This window comes from Rhinatrema bivittatum, chromosome 7, assembly GCF_901001135.1.
Source record: "Rhinatrema bivittatum chromosome 7, aRhiBiv1.1, whole genome shotgun sequence".
In the NCBI taxonomy this organism is placed as follows: Eukaryota; Metazoa; Chordata; class Amphibia; order Gymnophiona; family Rhinatrematidae; genus Rhinatrema; species Rhinatrema bivittatum.
Genome location: NC_042621.1, coordinates 307,672,542 through 307,694,034, shown reverse-complemented (window position 1 = coordinate 307,694,034; position 21,493 = coordinate 307,672,542). Strand labels below are relative to the sequence as shown.

The window sequence follows — 21,493 nt, the reverse complement described above, 5'->3', positions numbered from 1 at the left end:
TTGTTAGGTGAGGTCAGCACATGTGATTCAGGTGAGGTTTTCTGCTGGCGTGTAGTTTCTGTGTAGGACTCTATAGCAGCCTGGCTTGGTCCGTTTTCCTAATAGGAGATGTATTGGTGTCTTAAGGCCTGGTGTAATATTTTCAGAGACTTATTGTACTTTAAAAGTGTGATCTTACAGAAAATGCACACATTTACTTGTATTTAGTTTTAAACATATTGTATGGCTCTCATGGAATTACATTTTAAAATATGTGGCGTTCATGGCTCTCTCAGCCAAAAAGGTTCCTGACCCCTGTCCTAATGCCTCTGTATCGCTCCATGGTGCAACCTCATCCTGAGTACTGTGTGCAGTTCTGGTCGTCACATCTCAGGGAAGATACAGCAGAATTAGAAAAGGTACAGAGAACGATGACCAAGATGATAAAGGGGATGGAACAGTTTCCCTATAAGGAAGGGCTGAGGAGGTTAGAGATGTCCTGTTTTGTGACCTCACTGTCTCCCTTTGCTTTCATCCTCTGCTTCCTGGTTTGCTCCTAACTCCTTGCCATACCACAGCCTCCTTGAGCCACATTCCTTCTGCATTGTTCTACCTGGTCAAGGTATGTGCTTCCCCCACAGACATTACTGTTTATCCAAGGGACTTTCATAGATGCAAAAGATATGGATATTTTAACCTGGGGAGTGTCTCTGTGCAAATTAACAGAAAATGCCCCTACAAAAACAGCCTGCAAACTTTGCCCCAGCAGGGAGGGGGTAGATCACATGTATTGCACCTCTTTTTAAACCGAGGGAAGCCCTTGTGTACTTTTAGCTGGATAGGTCGGTTTCCCGGGTAAAATTTCCTTCCAGCTGCCTATGTATACTCTCACTGATGCAATTAGCTGATGTGGCAACTCCCAAATATTTACGCCGAACCTTTAGCTTTGTGAAAACTAGCATTTTTCCTCGTGTACTGGCACATGTTTTGTTCTTCTAGTCTTGGCAGTGGAATTCAGTGCCCTCCGATCTTAGAATCCTGTCAGATTCGAAGCAATTCAGAAAAGCTTTAAAATATTATCTATTTAACCAAGCACTCCCAGAACTCTGCAATAGCACTTAAACTCCTTATTTTATGTTTTATTCATGAATATTATGTTATATCTGTGTATTTTATATTCAGTTTGTTATATTCATGTTTTATTGTTACCTGCCCCGAACCTTGATGGGTGTGGGATATAAATTATTTTAAATAAATAGATACATTTATGGCCACTAACTCACCCTGCCAGTGAGGTATCCCTTTGTATTTATACATTTTAGTCTACTTTCTGAAGGGAAAACCTCCATTGGAGATTGCTGCATCTCTGTATTTCACTAATGACTTTTGCGTTTGATGTCCTATCCCTAGCACATTTTCAGGACAGGATCATTCTGATGGGTGTGTTGTCAGATTCACACGTGTGTGCCTGCCAGCAAGTAGGTTCCATTAGTTCCAGGTGAAACTTATTGATGGAAAGGTTAATAACTTGTTCTTATCTGTAGCTTTTAGGTTGTTGGAGTACATTAGCCAGATGCTTTTGCTTCTCAGTTTGGTCCATGGCTGTGACCTAGAGAGGAATTAGCATACTATTTATTAATTTATTTACACGTGTTCTTTTCAGACGAGAAATCTCAACTTGCTCAAATTTTGTTCTGGCGATCACCTTTTCTCCTGCTCCTTTGGGCTTCCAGATTAGTTAGAATGGGCCAGAACTGGGACTATGGCACAGTGAACCTTCATTCACAACTACTTGAGAGTTTTCCCTGGTTTAATCCTCCCCCCATTTTATCTAGTCCAGTAATGGCTGCCAAGGGCCATAGACTGCATCTGTCTCTGAAACCCGGTATATAGGTGTCTCTGAGTTAAGGCCATTTCAGGCTGGTCTGAACTGGCTCACTTTGAGGTAACAATAGACGAGGAGAAGGTTTTAAAACATTGATTAGTAAAATACTAACAAATCACTAGGACCAGATGGTATTCCTCCAAGAGATTTAAAGGAGCTTAAATATGAACCTGCAGAGCTCCTTGTAATAGAACGTAATATTTCATTAAAATCAGTCTTGTGCCAGAGGGCTGAAGATGTGGCAGCGTAACCTCTCTTTATAAAGGGCTAAAGAGGTAAGCCAGGGAGTTTCAGGCTGGTACGTCCAACCTCTGTGCAGACCGTAATAAGCAATGGACTCCTTAGTCATCTAGGGAAGGGATACTTTGGGGAATGGTCAACATGGTTTCTGTAAAAGGAAGTCGGGGCTTAGCCTATTGGAGTTCTTTGAGGATATCAACAAGCACAAGAGCAGGGGGGCATCCAGTTAATGGAATGTGTGCGCATTGTCAGTAAAGCTTTGGATAAAGTCCCTTACCAAAGGTTCTTTCATGCATCAAAAAACTAGAAACCAAGGGCAAGTAAAAGAGTGTAAACAGTGAAGTGGTAATGTGAGGAGAGGATGCAGAGCTGAGCTTGAAGAGTTACAATGAGTGAATGGGCAATAAAGCGATAGATGGAATTTCACACAGCGCAGATAATGGGCTCTAGTTTGGACATCATTGTAAAAGAAAATTCCCTAAAACACTGGCTCTCAACCTGGGGCATGCAAATGCCTCTCAGGATCCATGAGTGAAGGTGGCCCAGGACAGCCAGCAGAATCTATCACCCTTGGCTGCTTGAAGAGTGGAGATAGCCCAGGGAAACTAGCAGAAGCCAGCCTCGTTGCCAGAGAGTGGCTGCAGCCCTTGGTGGCCAGCAGAAGCCATCCTGACGCTTGCCAAAAAGTGGAGTGAGGCCCAAGGTAAAAAACCAGTGTTCATTTCCAAAAGTCGGGCTGCTTGGGCTTATCTCACTGTGCATGGCCATGCCGGCCTGGGAGATTGGAAAACCACAAACAGGCTGCTGCTGCCCCGAAGAGCGGAGTGGAGTGGGGGTGAGGATGAATAGTTAGGGAAGGAGCCCTGGCTTTTGCAGTGCGGATGTTTCCTATGTGACTTGGGAGGACAGAAGATTGATCAGAACTCTTAAAAGGACTGCACTGCTCCTGAAAAGTTGAGAACCAATGTTCTAAAGTTTTGGCTTCATGTGGTCAAAAAGGCAGATAGCAAGTTATGAAAAAGAATTTGATTTGTGTATTGCTTCTGGGTATTTATTGTTTCTATACAAGAGATTGTGTGCAGTCTGATGCATTTCATAGGCTTCTAATTGTACCCATAATGGAATATTTGCAGTGTTTTCATAAAGAGCTATTAAAGGATGTGAAAACAACATAGGAAATGTTGTCGTGAAGACTGGCTGCACATCTGCTCACCCCTCCTCTTCTCATAATAAAGATTCAGAGGAGGGCAACAACTATGTCTATACAGGGAGAGACTCCGAAAACAAGGCCTCTCCAGCTTGGAGGAGTGGCAGGACTAAAGAAGGAAGTATTATTCCCTGCCTCATAATGCAGGAATGAGGAGCCCTTCTTCCCAGCACACATTATCCCTATCACAGGAGAAAGTGTAACGAGACACATATCCCCTGTCTCATAATGCAGGAATGAGGAGCCCTTCTTCCCAGCACACATCCTTATCACAGGAGAAAGGGTAACGAGACACATATCCCCTGTCTCATAAGGCAGGAACGAGGAGCCCTTCTTCCCAGCACACATTATCCCTATCACAGGAGAAAGTGTAACGAGACACATATCCCCTGTCTCATAATGCAGGAATGAGGAGCCCTTCTTCCCAGCACACATTATCCCTATCACAGGAGAAAGGGTAACGAGACACATATCCCCTGTCTCATAATGCAGGAATGAGGAGCCCTTCTTCCCAGCACACATTATCCCTATCACAGGAGAAAGGGTAACGAGACACATATCCCCTGTCTCATAATGCAGGAATGAGGAGCCCTTCTTCCCAGCACACATTATCAATATCACAGGAGAAAGGGTAACGAGACACATATCCCCTGTCTCATAATGCAGGAATGAGGAGCCCTTCTTCCCAGCACACATTATCCTATCACAGGAGAAAGTGTAACGAGACACATATCCCCTGTCTCATAATGCAGGAATGAGGAGCCCTTCTTCCCAGCACACATCCTTATCACAGGAGAAAGTGTAACGAGACACATATCCCCTGTCTCATAATGCAGGAATGAGGAGCCCTTCTTCCCAGCACACATTATCCCTATCACAGGAGAAAGTGTAACGAGACACATATCCCCTGTCTCATAATGCAGGAATGAGGAGCCCTTCTTCCCAGCACACATTATCAATATCACAGGAGAAAGGGTAACGAGACACATATCCCCTGTCTCATAATGCAGGAATGAGGAGCCCTTCTTCCCAGCACACATTATCCTATCACAGGAGAAAGTGTAACGAGACACATATCCCCTGTCTCATAATGCAGGAATGAGGAGCCCTTCTTCCCAGCACACATCCTTATCACAGGAGAAAGTGTAACGAGACACATATCCCCTGTCTCATAATGCAGGAATGAGGAGCCCTTCTTCCCAGCACACATTATCCCTATCACAGGAGAAAGTGTAACGAAACACATATCCCCTGTCTCATAATGCAGGAATGAGGAGCCCTTCTTCCCAGCACACATTATCAATATCACAGGAGAAAGTGTAACGAGACACATATCCCCTGTCTCATAATGCAGGAATGAGGAGCCCTTCTTCCCAGCACACATTATCAATATCACAGGAGAAAGTGTAACGAAACACATATCCAGAACAGAGCTCAGTCTGGGGATGTTTAATGTCACCCGGGAACTGGGAGGATCTGACAAGACGGGGGCAGCCCTTTTTTATACGGCTCCTCTGAGCCCTTGCTGCTTGTTGCTGACTCCCATGCCAGTTCTCAGTGTTATATATACCATGACGAGCCTTGTTTGAATTTCAGGTTTGGCACATGCTGCAGTGGATGCATGCGATGGATTTCTGAAGCACTTCATAAGAACACAAGAACATGCCATGCTGGGTCAGACCAAGGGTCCATCAAGCCCAGCATCCTGTTTCCAGTTCTTTTTTTTCCAGTTTATCTAATCATGCATCTTCTGTCCTTTATCAGAAAACAAGACCCTGGAGCATAGAAAACCATTCATTTTTCCCTCTTCCTAACTATGAATATAAATATGGTTTGCAAATGTCCCCTGAGTGAATCCCTGATGCTTTTGTTCCCTGTCCTGCAGGGAGATCGCTTTCACCCGGCAGCTCCATGAGCAATCACCTGATCTCCACTATTACTACATGGGTTTCTACATCCATTCCTGCCCCAAGATGAGATACAAGGTAAAGCCAAACTTTGATGCCTTCTCACACCTCAAGACCCAGGGTAATGCTGACCTGTCTCCTACCTTCTCACACCATGAGACCAGGGGTAACACTGACCTGTCTCCTACCTTCTCACACCATGAGACCAGGGTAACACTGACCGACCTGTCTCCTACCTTCTCACACCGCGAGTCCCGGGGTAACGCTGACCTTTCTCCTACCTTCTCCAGACAAGAGCGGGCAGGAATGGTTCAGGAAATCTGTCTGGGATGCATTGAACTAGAAATGGTAAACATAATTCTGTTGAGAATTGATGTCAGGCGCATAGTGGGAACACAAAACTTGGGGAGGAGAGGTTGTCAGAATGAGCCCACGGTTAATGTTCGGCAGAGAATAGGACTTAAGGCTTCTGAAAACGTTGAGAGGGTGAAAAATGGTGACTTAGACTTGGCGGGGGTGCGCTGAAAGTGCAGAGATGCACTTCTGTAGAAATGGACAAAAAGGCAATATCTGGAAAGCTCTGCACACTACTGCTCATATTATGGGGAATAACATCCCAGGTCTAGAGGCAGTCATGCAAGAAGCTGATTTAGATATATAGTGGCTGTCACAGAGACCTGGCACACAGAAAACCATGACTGGGGGGGTATAGTTATACCTGGTACCATCTATTCAGGAAGGAAGGGAGGAGGCGGGCACTATTTACAAAGCAGAGTATTAAAGCACAGCAGTGCAGGGTTTACGAGGTGAGGAGGAGGCACTATGGGTTAATGAACATCTCTTTATATTGGTGTCACACACAGACCTCCATCACAGACAGAGGGGATGGAGAGAGATTTAATGGAGGATACTCACAGGATTGATGTGAAAGGGGAGCTGCTGTCGCTAGAGGATTTCAATCTGCCGGATGTTGATTGGGACATCCCGGCTGTGACGTCTTCTAGCGGCAGCGAGATCCTGGATTCTCTGCAGGGAGGACGGTGCTGTCAACTGGTAACTGAGCCCACACGGGAGGGGGCAATGCTGGGCCTGGTGCCTACCAACAGGGACAGAAATAAAGCACAAGAGACGAAGGTTCACTAAAGGCAAGGGTCCTAGACTTCGAGGAAACTAACTTTGTTAAAATGGGGGAGTATCTCAAGGAGTCGTTAGCAAGATGGGAGAATTTAGGGGAAGCAGAAGAGAAGTGGGCAATACTAAAAGGAGATCATAGAAGGGCAACTAATCTTTTTGTTAGGAGCGCAAACAAAGGGAAAGAGGCCGCTATGGTTTTCTAAAGAAGATGCTGAATAGGAAAGGGAGAAAAAGTTGATGTTTAATAAACTACAAGAGGTCACAGAAAGGGGAAGCTAAGAGAAGCTGGGAAAACAGGAATGCAAAAAGTCAAATGGAGGAAAAAATAGCAAATACGGTAAAATGGGGAACAAGACTTTTTTTTTCTTTTTTTTTTTTTAGATATATTCATGATACCGGTAGAAGGAAGTGCAAAAGTGGTATTGTGAGACTCAGAAGTGAAGGAGAGGAAATGTAGAGGCTGAGGAGGAAAAAGCAAAATTGCTTAAATAATTTTTTAGTGTTTACTGTGGAAGGGCTTGGTGCAGGACGACATGAAACGAGCACAAATACATTTGGAAGTAAAGTAAACTTCAATCAATTTTCAGAAAAGTGTGTTGTGAGGAGCTAACTAAACTTACAGTAGATACGGCGACTGGGGCCGGATGGGATACTCTCGAGGGTACTAAGGGAACTTAGAGAAGCCCTGGCAGCTCCGCTGGTGACCTTTTCAGTGCTTCCTTAGAGTCTGGAGTAGGCCCGGAGACGGGCGGATGTGGTTCCTGTACATAAAAATGGAAGTAAGGAGGAGGCTGGGAGCTACAGGCCGGTCAGTCTGCTAAAACAGAGGACAGTTCAGTTTCTGGTAAAAGCATGCTGCCTTGCAGAGGTGAATCTTGTCACTTTCTTAGATTAGAGCTGGATGGAAGGAGAGCTCTAGATGTAGTGGGCTTGCATGTTAGTAAGTCCTTTTACACAGTTCCACACAGAAGACTTGTATATAAATTGTGCGCCCTTGGTATGGATCCCGGAGCGACGTCCTGAGTGGGAGGCGACAGGGGGGGGTGGTGAATGGCGATTTCTCTGAGGAGGGGGCTGTTACTAGCGCTGTGTCTCGGGAATCAGGCCTTGGACTGGTTCCTTTCAACAGGAGCAACATAGTGGAAGGATTATCGGGAAAGGTTTGTCTGTAACAGGGTGAACAACCAAAAAGGTGCGGGAAAACATGAGGAGAGATCTAGCGAAACTTGAGGGATGGTCTAAGGTCTGGCAGCTAAGTTTAATGATTAAATAATGCACTTAGGGTGCAAAAACCCAAGGGAAAGGTGCAGTATTGGAGGTGAAATTCTTCTAAGCACAAAGGGAAGAGCGGGATCTAATGAGCTTAAGGTGGCCAAATAGATGGATAAATTGACAGTAAAAATCAGAAAGCTGCTTGGCTGCACAGGGAGAGGAAGGGTCAGCAGAACAAGGGAGGTGATGTGGCCCCTGTACAGGTCCCTGGTGAGACCTCACTTGCAATACTGAGTACAGTTCTGGAGACCCCGCCTTCAGAAGGACATAAACAGGGTGGAGTCGTCCAGAGGGGGCTACTGAAATGGGCAGTGGTCTTCATTCTAAAGCTTATGGGGAGAGACTTAAAGATGTGAACATGGACACCCCTAGAGCAGTGGTTCCCAGCCTTGCCCTGGGGACCCCCCAGCCAGTCGGGTTATCAGGATATTCACAGTGAATATGCAGAGAGAAAGTTTGCAGGCACTGCCCCCATAACATGCACATTCTCTCTCATGCATATTCATTGTGGATATCCTGATAACCCGACTGGCTGGGGGGTCCCCAGGGCAAGGCTGGGAGCCACTGACCTAGAACAAAGGCAAGATAGGGGAGATGTGATAGAGACATTCAGATATCTCCAAGGTTTCCATGCAGAGGAGCTGAGTCTCTTTCAGAGGAGAGGAGGCTCTAGAATGAGGGGTCATGGGGTGAGGGTGAAAGGGGGTAGACTCAGGCGTAAACTTAGGAAATATTTCTTTACAGAGAGGGTGGTGGATGCATGGAATGGCCTTGCAGTAGAAGTGGAGACAAAAACGGTCTCTGAATTCAAGAAACTTTGGGATAAATGCAGGGGATCTCTGAGGAAGTGATGCTAAACTAATTGTGAGGATGGGCAGAGTGGACAGGCCATCGTGTTTGTATGAATGCCTTGTTACGTGCAATGTGCTCCCTCACCAGAGTATGTGCAATAAATGGGATCGGTTCCCACGCTGTGTCTCAGTGTAATTTATCTGCTACTCTTAGTAAAGTCCTTGTCGTGGGCAGTACTTTCTGTCAAGGACCGCTCTTTCCTGGATAGAGTTGTCTGTGTAATGTATTTATTGGATTTATATTCTGCTTTTTGGTGTCAAAGCCTTTGTTTTAGGATGGACCTTATATGAGTGAAATCTGCTAATAAAGAAAAAGTTCTCTCACAGGCTTTCATGGCTTCATGAAATAACTTCGGCTGTGGGTGGGCTCAAGGGACAGGGCCTTAAATCAATCACCAGATCTGGGCTTGGAAGGAAATTGTTTTCTTTTTTTTTTTTTTTACTGTTAGTGTTTTTGTGCAGCGGGAGCCGTTAGACTTCATGGGCCTCTGGTAGTCTTCACGCTTAACCGGTTATATAAGGTAGCATTGTTGCTTTAAACATCCCTGGCTGGCTCTTTAAGGCTCTGGTTCATCGGCTTCTGTTCTGGTACATGAGCGTGTATTTGTGCAACTCTACGCTGAGAAGAGAGAAAGAAGGCAGTTTGCCTTGACTTCTAGGCTGCTGCTGCTGCTGCTTTGAGGTTAGCATGCGAGTGTTTGCGTAGAGCAGGGGTTGGCAGTACTAAACCATGCACGCCATCTCTTCTTGAAACTGAGCATGGGAAGGCGCTTTTTGTGTGCTAGTTTGCCAAACCCCTGGGGTAGAAGATGGGGTGCATCATGTCACTGTAGGCTTTCCTGCTTTATAGTAAGGTAGCCTTAGCTAGCGAGCTGCACCAGCATGGTACGAGCTTTCTTCCTTTCCTGCCTCATGTTTCTGCAGACTCCAACCTTAGCACATAGCTTGTCATTAATTGGATCACCTGATCGATCCCGTCGCACACCCAGGAACGTCGCACGGGATGGGGAAGAAGGGAATCAGCCCAGGGTGGCGAGCTTGGTGTGTGGAGATGGTGGGGGGGGGGAGCCTTTGAGCTTGACAGGGAGAGGAGAGGAGCACCTCTTCAACAAATCTCTCTCTAATACACTGACTGAGATAAATTGTTTCTGCAGTCACTACTGTTTCATTGTACAGTTCCTTGCCAGCCAGTCCACACCAGATGCATGTCAGGTAAATTATTTCATTGTACCTGTAACATAAGTAACATAAGAACATGCCATACTGGGACAGATCAAGGGTCCATCAAGCCCAGCATCCTGTTTCCAACAGTGGCCAATCCAGGCCATAAGAACCTGTCAAGTACCCAAAAACTAAGTCTATTCCATGTTACTGCTGCTAGTAATAGCACAGATCCAAGAGGGAAACTCAGAAGTTACACATGTGTACATCTGAAAACTGTAGTGTTACAACAACTTTTGTTGGGCCAGTAAAAATCATCACAACATACACAGATTCTAAGTACAAACCTTACAGTGAGAGCCACATAGTGTGCACAAAGGTTGTAGCCCAGGTACGTACCATATGCACCTGCTGCAGTTCCGCCTAAGCTGTCTGTATCAAAAGGGGGGAAAAATTGCATATGCGTATTATCTAGGCTTGATAGCAGCAGCTGTCAGTCCAGGTCTCTGCATCTTTAAGATATTTACACACACACTGCTGTGTTTGAGGAATGGAGTAAATCATCCCTGTCTTTCAGCAGAACGTTATTCCTTGAGGAGCTGAATACCTGGCAAGGACCTGCTGGGTACTTGCCAGGTACTTATGGCCTGGATTGGCCACTGTTGGAAACAGGATGCTGGGCCTGATGGACCCTTGGTCTGACCCAGTATGGCTTGTTCTTATGTTCTTATAAAGCTGTGTGCTTAAATTCAGTGCGGAGGTTCTTAATACACACACTAAAAAAAATGTTTTTTATTCCTGATGCAGCAAGCTAATGGTATACTAATGCATTGGGAGTACAAATAAATGTGCTGAAACCTGAAAATGTACATAAAGAAAATGCTTTTGCTTAACACACACACAGACATGGTTTGTGCACATAAATTGTTTTCTGCACATAATGTGATTTATGTACAGAAAATAAGCTTTGTGTGCACAAAAACCCAACTACAGGCCCTGGCACCAGAACTCCAGCTTCCACCCATAGGCTAAATCTAGTCCTGGAAACTTTACTCCACTTCTGATTAGGAGTTAAGTTTCCTTATGCTAAGAAAACACAGCTCTGCACTGGAGGGATAATAGCTAATGCCATTATTAGTATGGGACTTGCATGAGAGGGCACTAACCCATACTGACATTGTTGTGCACAAACTCCTAGTTGCATCAGCAGTAAAGTTTGTGCATAAAATATTTGCACATAACTGTGAGCTCAGCCATGCACTCTACCAAGTGCACTTTATTATATGGGCCCCTCAGTCTCTGGATAAACATTTGTCATGGAAATTCTGGGAAAGCCACCAAACACAGATCCACTTTCAAGAAGACCAACTTTTCCATCAAATCTGGCACCAGATTTGAATGATGAGGGATCAGAGTGTTCCCTACATTCCCTGGATATGCTGATTGGCAGGCAAGAAAGATAGTGCTGAGCCACTTTGGCCAGTGTCTGGCCAGACCGTGGACTCCAGCAGATCTGTGATTTTGTCCTTGATGGGCACTCTCAGCATGGTTTCATTTGTTCCATTTTACCCATTCGTTTCAAATGAATGCACATCTCTACTGTCTACCTTCAGGATAGGTGAACTGTCTGAAGCACTGCCACCACAAGAGTTTGAAAGTGTAATTATCCACTGATGTGGAGTGAGAGAAAAGAATGCCCATCTGGCAGCACTGATAGGATGAGATAGGCAAACGTGATAAGGTGGAGAGAATAGCTAGTAAAGAGTTGGGTAATGCATTAGTGAATTTGAAATCATTAACTTTAATTTTAAAATATGTTGACTCAGACTAGAGCCACTTTTTGTTGGCTGGATCCTTGTGAAGCTAAGTTGATGAAAGTTCTGTCTGAAGTTGATTTGCTTTTTTTTAATGGATCTTTGGTGGAAGGAATAATTCCCTCATTTTTCAAAATTTCCATTATTAATCCTATTTTAAAGAAGTCTCTGCTGGATGTTATGTCACTAATATTCCTTTTCAAGATGTTGGAAAAAGTTGTTTCACTGCAATTTAGAACAGAATGCAAATCAGGCAGGGTTTAGAGCTGGGCACAGTATTAAAACGGTTCTCTTTCAGTTTGAGATGATGTACTACATTGGGTGGATGAGGGACAACAGGCGCTCTTAATCCAGTTGGATCTCTCATCTGCCTTTGATTTAGTGGATAATACTGTTTTGCTGTCCCAATGTAAAAATATGGGTTTAGATGGATCTGTGCAGGGTCAGCGAAATGACTTTTTGGTCAGGATGGGGACCATCCAAGCACCCCAGCTCCACCTCCCAGCTTCTACTGCCAGTTCCTTTCTTTACATTTACAGTTAAATGTTCTTCTTTCTTACCTCCATTCTTCTTGTAAATCAGAGTATAGACATAAGACTTGCACTACTGGGTCAGCCCAAAGGTCCATGAAGCCCAGTATTCAACAATGGCAATCCAGGTCACAAGTACCTGGCAGGATCCCAAGGGGTAGAGAGATTCCCTCTGCTTATCCCAAGAATATGCAGTGGATTTCTACAACCCTGCCTTAATAAAGGTTAATGGACTTTTCCTCCAGCAATTTGCCCAAACCTTTTTTAAACGCAGCTATACTAACAGCTTTCACCACATCCTCTGGTAATAAATTCCATAGTTTAATTAAGCGTTGAGTAAAGATAAAAGGTATTTTCTCTTATTAATTTAAAATGTACAACTTAGTAACTTCATTGTTTGAAGTCTCTTCACTTTTTGAAAGAGTAAACCACTCGCACACCCGTAACCTGGGTGTTCTTCTCGACAACCAACTCTCCTTCAAACCCTTCATCAAATCTATCTTAAGTGACTGCTATTTCAAGCTACAAACTATCAAAAAACTCAGCCCCCAACTGCATTTCTCCGACTTTCGCACAGTACTTCAGTCTATTACAAGTCATCTTACAAGTCATCATGAGGACGGCTCCTTGCCTCCCTCACATACTCTCTTGTATATTATACTCTATCTTCGTTCCCCCTTTCTTATTTCCTACTCCAAGTTAACGCATCCTTGTTATAATGTAACTTTATACTCCTTCAAATTGTCTCTTGTTTATTGGTTGGTTATAGTTACTGCTTGTTCGATGTAAACCGAGTTGATTTGATTTGTATCAAGAAAGTCGGTATATAAAAGCCTTTAATAAATAAATAAATAAATATTATATTCTCCAAAATCGACTACTGTAATGCTCTCCTCCTTGGCCTCCCCTCCACGCACACTAAACCTTTGCAACTCCTACAGAACGCCGCAGCACGTATTCTTACAAACACAAAAAAAAGAGACCACATCACACCAACTCTTATCGAGCTTCACTGGCTACCAATACGATCACGTATCCTTTTCAAAACACTATCCCTCATCCACAAAAGCATTACAAATGAAAACCTCCACTGGCTCTGCCCCCCCTCGCCTTCCTCGCTCCTCCACAAGACCCACCCGTCCCGCCCTTCAAGGAACACTCCGCACTCCCTCTATCAAACCCTACATACTGATCTCCACAATGATAGAGCTTTTTCCCTCGCTGGCCCTACTCTTTGGAACTCCCTCCCCCCAGATCTGCGCACAGAGACATTCACACCTAAATTTAAAAAAAACTAAACTAAAAACATGGCTTTTCCTACAGGCCTACCCATCTTCTAATCCCACCATATGATTGATACCTGAAATCTCTGTGGTACAGTCACTGATTATTTTTGTAATTTTTGTAATTTAGTTTTCCTCTTTTGTAAATTGGTTTCTTGTTTCTCTTTTAATTATAGTTACTGTTCCATGTAAAGGCCTTGCCTATAAGTTCCAAGTTATTTGTAAACCGATACGATGTGCAAACGGATGTCGGTATATAAAAATGCCAAATAAATAAATAAATACTCGTTCTACTCCACTCATTTAATGAACATGTCATATCCCCCCTCAGCGGTCTCTTCTCCAAGCTGAAGAGTCCTAATCTCTTTAGCTTTTCCTCATAAGGAAATCATTCCATCGCCTTTATCATTTTGGTCGCCCTTCTCTGTACTGATATGGTGACCAGAACCTTGCGGACACTCTGAATGATCTATTTAAGTTAAACTATCCACCGCTTATGGCCCGGATATATAAACATCTTGAAGAATGGGATCACTATCCTATAGCGACCATCAGAATGAATGTATTGCCCTGCATCAGTTATCCTTTCCAGACCTTACCTGTTGGAATACCGGTCACCTGCTGAAAGCTTGGCAATCGAGGCTTATGAGGTTTATCTGGAAGGGTCAATCTCCCAGAGTAGCTAAGTGGCTTTTATTTTTATCTAAATTGAGGAGAGGACTGGGGGTTCCTAATTTGGCCTGATATTTTGCAGCCTCATCTTCGGGCTGTTGTGGACTGGCATCGGTTACAAAATTGTAATCCATGGGTGGTTTTGGGGAACATTCCCATCTCCTGCATGGAGATGACCTTGTGCAGTGTCTCCTTCCCTTTCTCTTTCTTTAAAGGTTTGGACTAGGTCACGATCTTTCCTTGTGGGGCCCAGGGATTGTTTTATAAAGACCGCTTTCCCTGTACGTACCAGGATCAGCCCAGACTGCTGGGTTATGCCTCCCCTCCAGCAGATGGAGTCAGAGAAAAGCTGAAAGCACCTCCCATATAACCCGGGGTGCCACCTGCCATCCCTCAGTATTTTCTCTGACTCCAGCAGATTGAGAGGCATAACCTGCGGTCCTGATCTCAGATTTCCTGGGGCCTTACCCCATCAGGTTTGAATTTCTTATTAAAAAAAAACAGCTTTTAGAACTTTTGACTGGATCATTTAAAAACAAAAAACCAGGGTATTGGTTTTCTGTTTCCTTCTGATTTTCTCAAAAGTTTTTCTGCAGCAGCCAGCCAGGGGCAGGCAAGGCAGGGCATTGCCCTACAACCAATTCCCGGAGTGGTCACAGCAATAGCCCGGTGAGAAGAGGGGGAGGATTTACCGGTGAGCCAGTCACTCTCCCCCTCCCTCAGAGATGCTTTAATTCCTCTGGCATTCCCCCCCCTCCCCCCAGCGCTGTCCCCTGTGGGCTGAGTACTTTAAAAAAAACAAAACCAAAAAACCAGTGCAAAGTAAAACAAGGAGATTTGATTTTAATACTTTATTATTTATTTATTTATTTATTTATTTATTTATTTATTTAACACTTTTCTATACCGACCTTCATGGTAATGACCATATCAGATTTAGTTGCAATATCCTACCTCAGCCATGCCTACCTACAGTCTCCCGGGCCTCTGGAGGGGGTGGACCTTCCACCCGGCTGCCAACAATGCCGAGGGGGACAGCATGTAACCCTTGTGGAGAGCCGGGGCTCCGGCTCTCCCGCGAAGACCTCTGCTCCCGGTGTCTCCCTGGGGGCGAGGGGCCTTCGCAGATGCGGCACGGGGGCGGCCATTTTGTGGTGAAAAAATTCACGCGGTGCGCACGATGCTGAGGGGCAAAGGCCTGGCTCGCTCCCGATTAGCGCGGGAGCGGTGGCCATTTTGTCTGCCTCGGACAGAGGCGCTGATTGCTCTGAGGAGGGAGAAGATCTCCCTCCTCCGCTGTCCCCGCCGCACGGTTTGTCTTCGGACACAGCCCCTCCTCCGTCCAATCCCCCGGGGGCGGGGGGGCCTTAAAGCGGCAGCATCCATTTTCTTCAAAATTTATCTTATTATTGCATAAAGCATATATGGAGGCGGAGACTGAGTGGGATTCCCAGTCTCCTAGCCCAGCAAAGATCCCGAGGGATTCCATGGGTCAGGGAAAAGCGGATTCCCACTTCCCTTCCTTTCCCCCGGGGAATAGGCTGCCTGACCCGGTGGCCCTGGTGGATCCAGGGTTTCAGGATTCATTCACCCACGATATGGGCGATAAGGGGGACAATGCCACCCAGGTGGAGGGGGATGAACCCCAGGTCCTCAGTCTGTTCTGACAGGAAGAACTGGATCCCTTAATCTTACACGTACTTCAGGAGCTGGAACTTCCTCTGTCTCAGGAAACATCAGATTTATCTACGGGGGATTCAGCTTTAGCGGGGCTTCGCGCTCCACCGTAGACGTTTCCCTTTCACCCGAAGCTGTCACAGATTGTGTCCTGTGAGTGGGAGACCCCAGAGGCCTCTTTGATGGTTACCAGAGCCATGGAGAAATTATATCCACTTCCTAATGATTCGCTTGACCTCCTTAAAGTTCCAAAAGTGGACTCGGCAGTCACGGCCATGGCCAAGCATACTACTATTCCGGTGACTGGAGGCACAGCACTCAAAGACCTTCAAGATAGGAAGTTGGAAGTGTTGCTCAAGCGCATATTTGAAGTATCCACCTTAGGGATATGGGCCACTGTATGCAGTAGCCTTATGCAGCGGGTTTTGCTATGTTGGGCTCAGCAAATGTTGACGGCCCAAGACCTTCCCCTGGGGGAGGCTGAACAGGCGGCCCGTATGGAATCAGCAGTCACCTATACGGCAGATGCCCTTTATGATCTTCTATGTACTTCGGCACGCACTATGTCTTCAGCGGTGTCCGCAGGCGTCTGTTGTGGCTCCGGAACTGGTCCGCGGATGCCTCGTCTAAATATCAACTGGGGTTCTTGCCTTTCCGGGGCAAGCTGTTGTTTGGTGATGAGCTGGAACAACTCATAAAAGCCTTGGGAGACAACAAGGTGTATAAGCTGCCAGAGGACAAACCGAGGGCGGCCCGCTCACCGGGTAGCTACAGGGGCCGCTTTAGGGGGCAGCGTTGTTTCCGGTCTGGTAGGGGTGCGTCGAGCTATACCCCTAGGCAAACAGCTTCAAGAGCACAGTCGTGGTCGTATTCTTTTCGGGGCAGGCGGCCTCCTCGTGCCGGGGCCCATGCCTTCGCACACAACAGCAAACCAGCACAATGAAGGGACGCTGGCCTATTCCTCCATACCTAAGATCGGGGGTCGGCTATCCCAGTTTCACGAGGAATGGGTCAAAATTACCTCAGATCAGTGGGTACTAGATATTATAAGTCGCGGTTACACTTTGGATTTTGCTCGTCCCCTCCGGGATCTCTTCCCAGTGTCTCCTTGCAGACCACCGCAGAAGCAGCAGGTGGTCCTTCAGACCCTAGCTCGGTTGAAGGCTCTGGGAGCCATTATGCCAGTTCCTCGATCAGAATGCCGGACTGGTTGTTACTCCGTTTATTTCGTGGTACCCAAGAAGGATGGAACTTTTCGACCGATTTTGGACCTCAAACAGGTCAACAAGGCATTGTGGGTGCCTCGTTTTCGTATGGAAATGTTGAGATCGATCATTGCGGCGGTCCACAAAGGCGAGTTTTTGGCTTCTTTGGACCTGACGGAAGCTTATCTCCACATAGGAATCCAAGAACACCATCAGCAGTTTCTGAGATTCATGATCACGGAACAACACTATCAGTTTTGTGCCCTACCCTTTGGGCTGGCGACTGCACCCCATGTGTGGTGGTGGCGGCGAGCTTACGACGAGAAGGGATTCTAGTACATCCCTACTTGGACGACTGGCTCATTCGTGCAAAGTCGGAGGACCTCTGCAGGGCGGCGGTTCGTTCGGTCGTGTGTCACCTGCGGTCCCTGGGCTGGGTTGTCAATTATGCCAAGAGCCAGTTGATCCCAACCCAGGTGTTAAGAGTTCTTGGGGGCTCGATTCGATACGTTTGTAGGCAAAGTCTCGTTACCCCTCGATCGCATGAACAGGTTGATGTCTCAGGTGCAGCGGCTGCTGTCGCTCCCCTCCCCAGTGGTGTGGGACTATTTACAGGTTCTTGGGTTTATGGCATCTACCCTGGAGCTAGTTCCTTGGGCTTTCGTGCATCTGAGACCTTTACAGAGAGCACTGCTGTCTCATTGGGATCCCAAGTCAGAAGAGTACCAGATCCCCTTGCCGCTGCTCAAACCAGCCAGATCCAGTCTGGACTGGTGGCTCACTTCGGATCACTTACTGAGGGGGGTAGACCTCGAGAGCCCCCAATGGGTAGCGTAACAACCGATGCCAGCCTCTCCGGTTGGGGGGCAGTGTGCCAGTCGAGGTCGGCTCAAGGTCTTTGGACTCCGTTACAGGCGAAGTGGTCCATCAACAGGTTGGAGACCAGGGCGGTCCGACTAGCTCTACAACACTTCTTACCAATGTTATGCGACAAAGCGGTGCGGATTCCCTCCGACAATGCGACCACGGTGGCCTACATAAACAGACAAGGAGGGACCAAAAGTCGTCCCGTGGCCGACAAATTGATGAGCTGGGCGGAGCGTCACCTGGACCGGATTGCGGCGTCTCACATAGCCGGGGTCGACAACGTTCAGGCGGACTTCCTCAGCCGACAGCAATTGGATCCCAGAGTATGGGAACTGTCGGAGGAAGCGATGCGAATGATCTCGAGACGATGGGGAACCCCCCACCTGGATCTGATGGCGACTCGTCTGAACGCAAAGGCAGCTCGCTTCTTCAGTTGCAGAAGGGACCACGGGTCCGAAGAAGTGGATGCTCTTGTCCTTCCTTGGCCGCCACACATTCTCCTCTATGTATTTCCTCCATGGCCACTAATAGGAAAGATATTGCGTCGCATAGAATCTCACCAGGGGCCAGTGATCCTAGTGGCTCCCGAGTGGCCACAAAGACCATGGTTCACTGATCTGATCAATCTAGTGGTGGACGGTTCGATTCACTTCAGTCACCTGCCCAACCTTCTAAGGCAGGGTCCAGTATTTTTAGATCAGGCCAATCGATTCTGTCTAGCGGCCTGGCTTATGAAAGGAGGCAGTTAAGAAAGAAGGGTTACCCGGAGGCAGTTATTTCTACTCTTCTGCGTGCCAGGAAAACTTCTACTTCTATTACTAATTAATCAACTAACTAATCAAGCTAGATATTTCACTTGGATGCAGCTCCATCACTGCTCTCTACATTAAAGGTGGGGGTGGAAGGGAAATAGAACCAAGAGCTAAGAGAAACAGATAAGTATGAGAGAAAAAATGTGTGAAGCTTGCTGGCCAGACTGGATGGGCCATTTGGTCTTCTTCTGCCGTCATTTCTATGTTTCTATATGTTTCTATATTACCTACGTTCGGGTATGGAAGGTCTTTGATTCTTGGTGTTGTGGGTTGAACTTTTCCCCGCGACGGGCCACTGTTGTTCACATCCTGTCATTCTTCTTACAAGACAGCTTACGGAAGGGTTTGTCTTACAGTTCGCTCAGAGTTCAGGTTTCGGCCTTGGGCTGCCTTCGTGGTAAGGTTGATGGTATGTCCATTGCGGCACACCCGGATGTGATACGGTTTTTGAAAGGGGCCAAGCACTTGAAACCACCAGTATGCGCGATTTGTCCGTCCTGAAGTTTGAATTTGGTTCTTCGTTGCCTTTGCGGGCCACCTTTTGAGCCCTTGAAGCGAGCGACAATTAAGGACTTGGCGCTTAAAGCGGTATTTCTCGTGGCTATCTGTTCGGCTAGGCAGGTTTCAGAGCTCCAAGCCTTGTCCTATCGAGAGCCTTTTTTGCGTATTTCTGATTCGGGTATTTCTCTTCGCACAGTACCCTCCTTTCTGCCCAAGGTAGTCTCGGCTTTTCATGTCAACCAGTCAGTCGAGTTGCCGGCATTCTCTGATGAGGATAAGGATCTGAGGAGATTGGATGTCCGTAGGGTCCTTTTGCGGTACTTGGAGATTACTAATCCGTTTCGATTGTCTGATCACCTCTTCGTTTTGTGGAGCGGTCCTAAGAAAGGGGCTAAGGCTTCTAAAACTACTATCGCCCGCTGGTTGAAGGACGCTATTGCTGCCGCTTACATATGTCACGGACGTCCAGTACCAGAAGGCCTTAAGGCGCATTCTCTTATGTCTCAAGCGGCATCATGGGCAGAAAGCCAGTGTGTCTTGCCACAAGAAATTTGTCGGGCGGCCACTTGGAAATCCTTGCACATGTTTGCTAAACATTACCGTTTGGATGTTCGAGATCCAAGGGTGGATTCTTTTGGCAGCAGTGTGCTTTGCCCGGGACTCTCCAGGTCCCACCCCCTCTAGGACAGCTTGGGTACATCCCAGCAGTCTGGACTGATCCTGGTACGTACAGGGAAAGGAAAATTAGTTCTTACCTGTTAATTTTCGTTCCTGTAGTACCAAGGATCAGTCCAGACGCCCGCCCGTACACAGGAGAGTCCACTCAGCTATTCATATTCTCTTGACAGTTTGTTTTTGCAGCACCAACACAGTTCAAATTGTTCTTCTTTCAGGGTCATGCACGTTCTACCTTTTTTAATTGGTTTAGTTTTTAACTTGATCTAGTCATTGGTTGATAAAGCGTGTTTACGCCTGCTTGTTTATGAAAATTGTAGCTACAGCCATTCATTCTGCTTTGATATCGATAATACTGAGGGATGGCAGGTGGCACCCCGGGTTATATGGGAGGTGCTTTCAGCTTTTCTCTGACTCCATCTGCTGGAGGGGAGGCATAACCCAGCAGTCTGGACTGATCCTTGCTATTACAGGAACAAAAATTAACAGGTAAGAACTAATTTTCCTTTAAGCCAGGTTTGCAAGACTCGGCATTTAGAACTTGGGAACGTTCTGGTATCTCACGCTGGGAGCATGTATGGGGCTTATCAGGATTTATAATTTCTCGGAGCTACAATCTAAGTACAACCTCCCCGATTCTGCTGTATTTCCTTATTTGCAGCTTCGCCATTTTCAGCTAGAATCTAATATTGGGGTTCATCTGACTCAAGATGTCTCCTATTTTGAATCCTTATGTAAAAGTGCAGATAAGGTTACAAAGGTTTTATCTAAACTATTTGTTACTCAGTTGGGATTTATTGGTTAACCCCCCCATATTAGAGCTTGAGAATCTGATCTCGCAGGATATGTAGGCTCCCATCTATAGCGCTGCTTTGTCATTTATCACCTGCCGCTCTTGTACGCTGCTCGTAGGCTCCCATCTATAGCGCTGCTTTGTCATTTGTCACCTGCCGCTCTCATCGTACGCTGCTCGTAGGCTTCCATCTATAGCGCTGCTTTGTCATTTGTCACCTGCCGCTCTCATCGTACGCTGCTCGTAGGCTTCCATCTATAGCGCTGCTTTGTCATTTATCACCTGCCGCTCTTATTGTACGCTGCTCGTAGGCTCCCATCTATAGCGCTGCTTTGTCATTTGTCACCTGCCGCTCTTATTGTACTCTGCTCGTAGGCTCCCATCTATAGCGCTGCTTTGTCATTTGTCACCTGCCGCTCTCATCGTACACTGCTCGTAGGCTCCCATCTATAGTGCTGCTTTGTCATTTGTCACCTGCCGCTCTCATCGTGCGCTGCTTTGTCATTTGTCACCTGCCGCTCTTATTGTACTCTGCTCATAGGCTCCCATCTATAGCGCTGCTTTGTCATTTGTCACCTGCCTCTCTTATCATACGCTGCTCGTAGGCTTCCATCTATAGCGCTGCTTTGTCATTTGTCACCTGTCGCTCTTATTGTACTCTGCTCGTAGGCTCCCATCTATAGCGCTGCTTTGTCATTTGTCACCTGCCGCTCTCATCGTACACTGCTCGTAGGCTCCCATCTATAGTGCTGCTTTGTCATTTGTCACCTGCCGCTCTCATCGTGCGCTGCTTTGTCATTTGTCACCTGCCGCTCTTATTGTACTCTGCTCGTAGGCTCCCATCTATAGCGCTGCTTTGTCATTTGTCACCTGTCGCTCTTATTGTACGCTGCTCGTAGGCTCCCATCTATAGCGCTGCTTTGTCATTTGTCACCTGCCGCTCTTATTGTACTCTGCTCATAGGCTCCCATCTATAGCGCTGCTTTGTCATTTGTCACCTGCCGCTCTTATTGTACTCTGCTCGTAGG

At 46.5% G+C, this 21,493-nt stretch overlaps 1 protein-coding gene across 4 annotated transcripts in view; it reads left to right on the top strand.

Annotated features, from left to right (window-relative positions):
• ATE1 (arginyltransferase 1) overlaps positions 1 to 21,493 on the top strand; it is a 214,034-nt gene that overhangs the window by 175,091 nt on the left and 17,450 nt on the right. For all 4 annotated transcript variants that reach the window (XM_029610557.1, XM_029610555.1, XM_029610556.1 and 1 more), the window contains one exon: positions 5,197 to 5,296. In XM_029610557.1, coding sequence (XP_029466417.1) covers positions 5,197 to 5,296 — 100 coding nt within the window. The remainder of the gene's footprint in view (positions 1 to 5,196; positions 5,297 to 21,493) is intronic.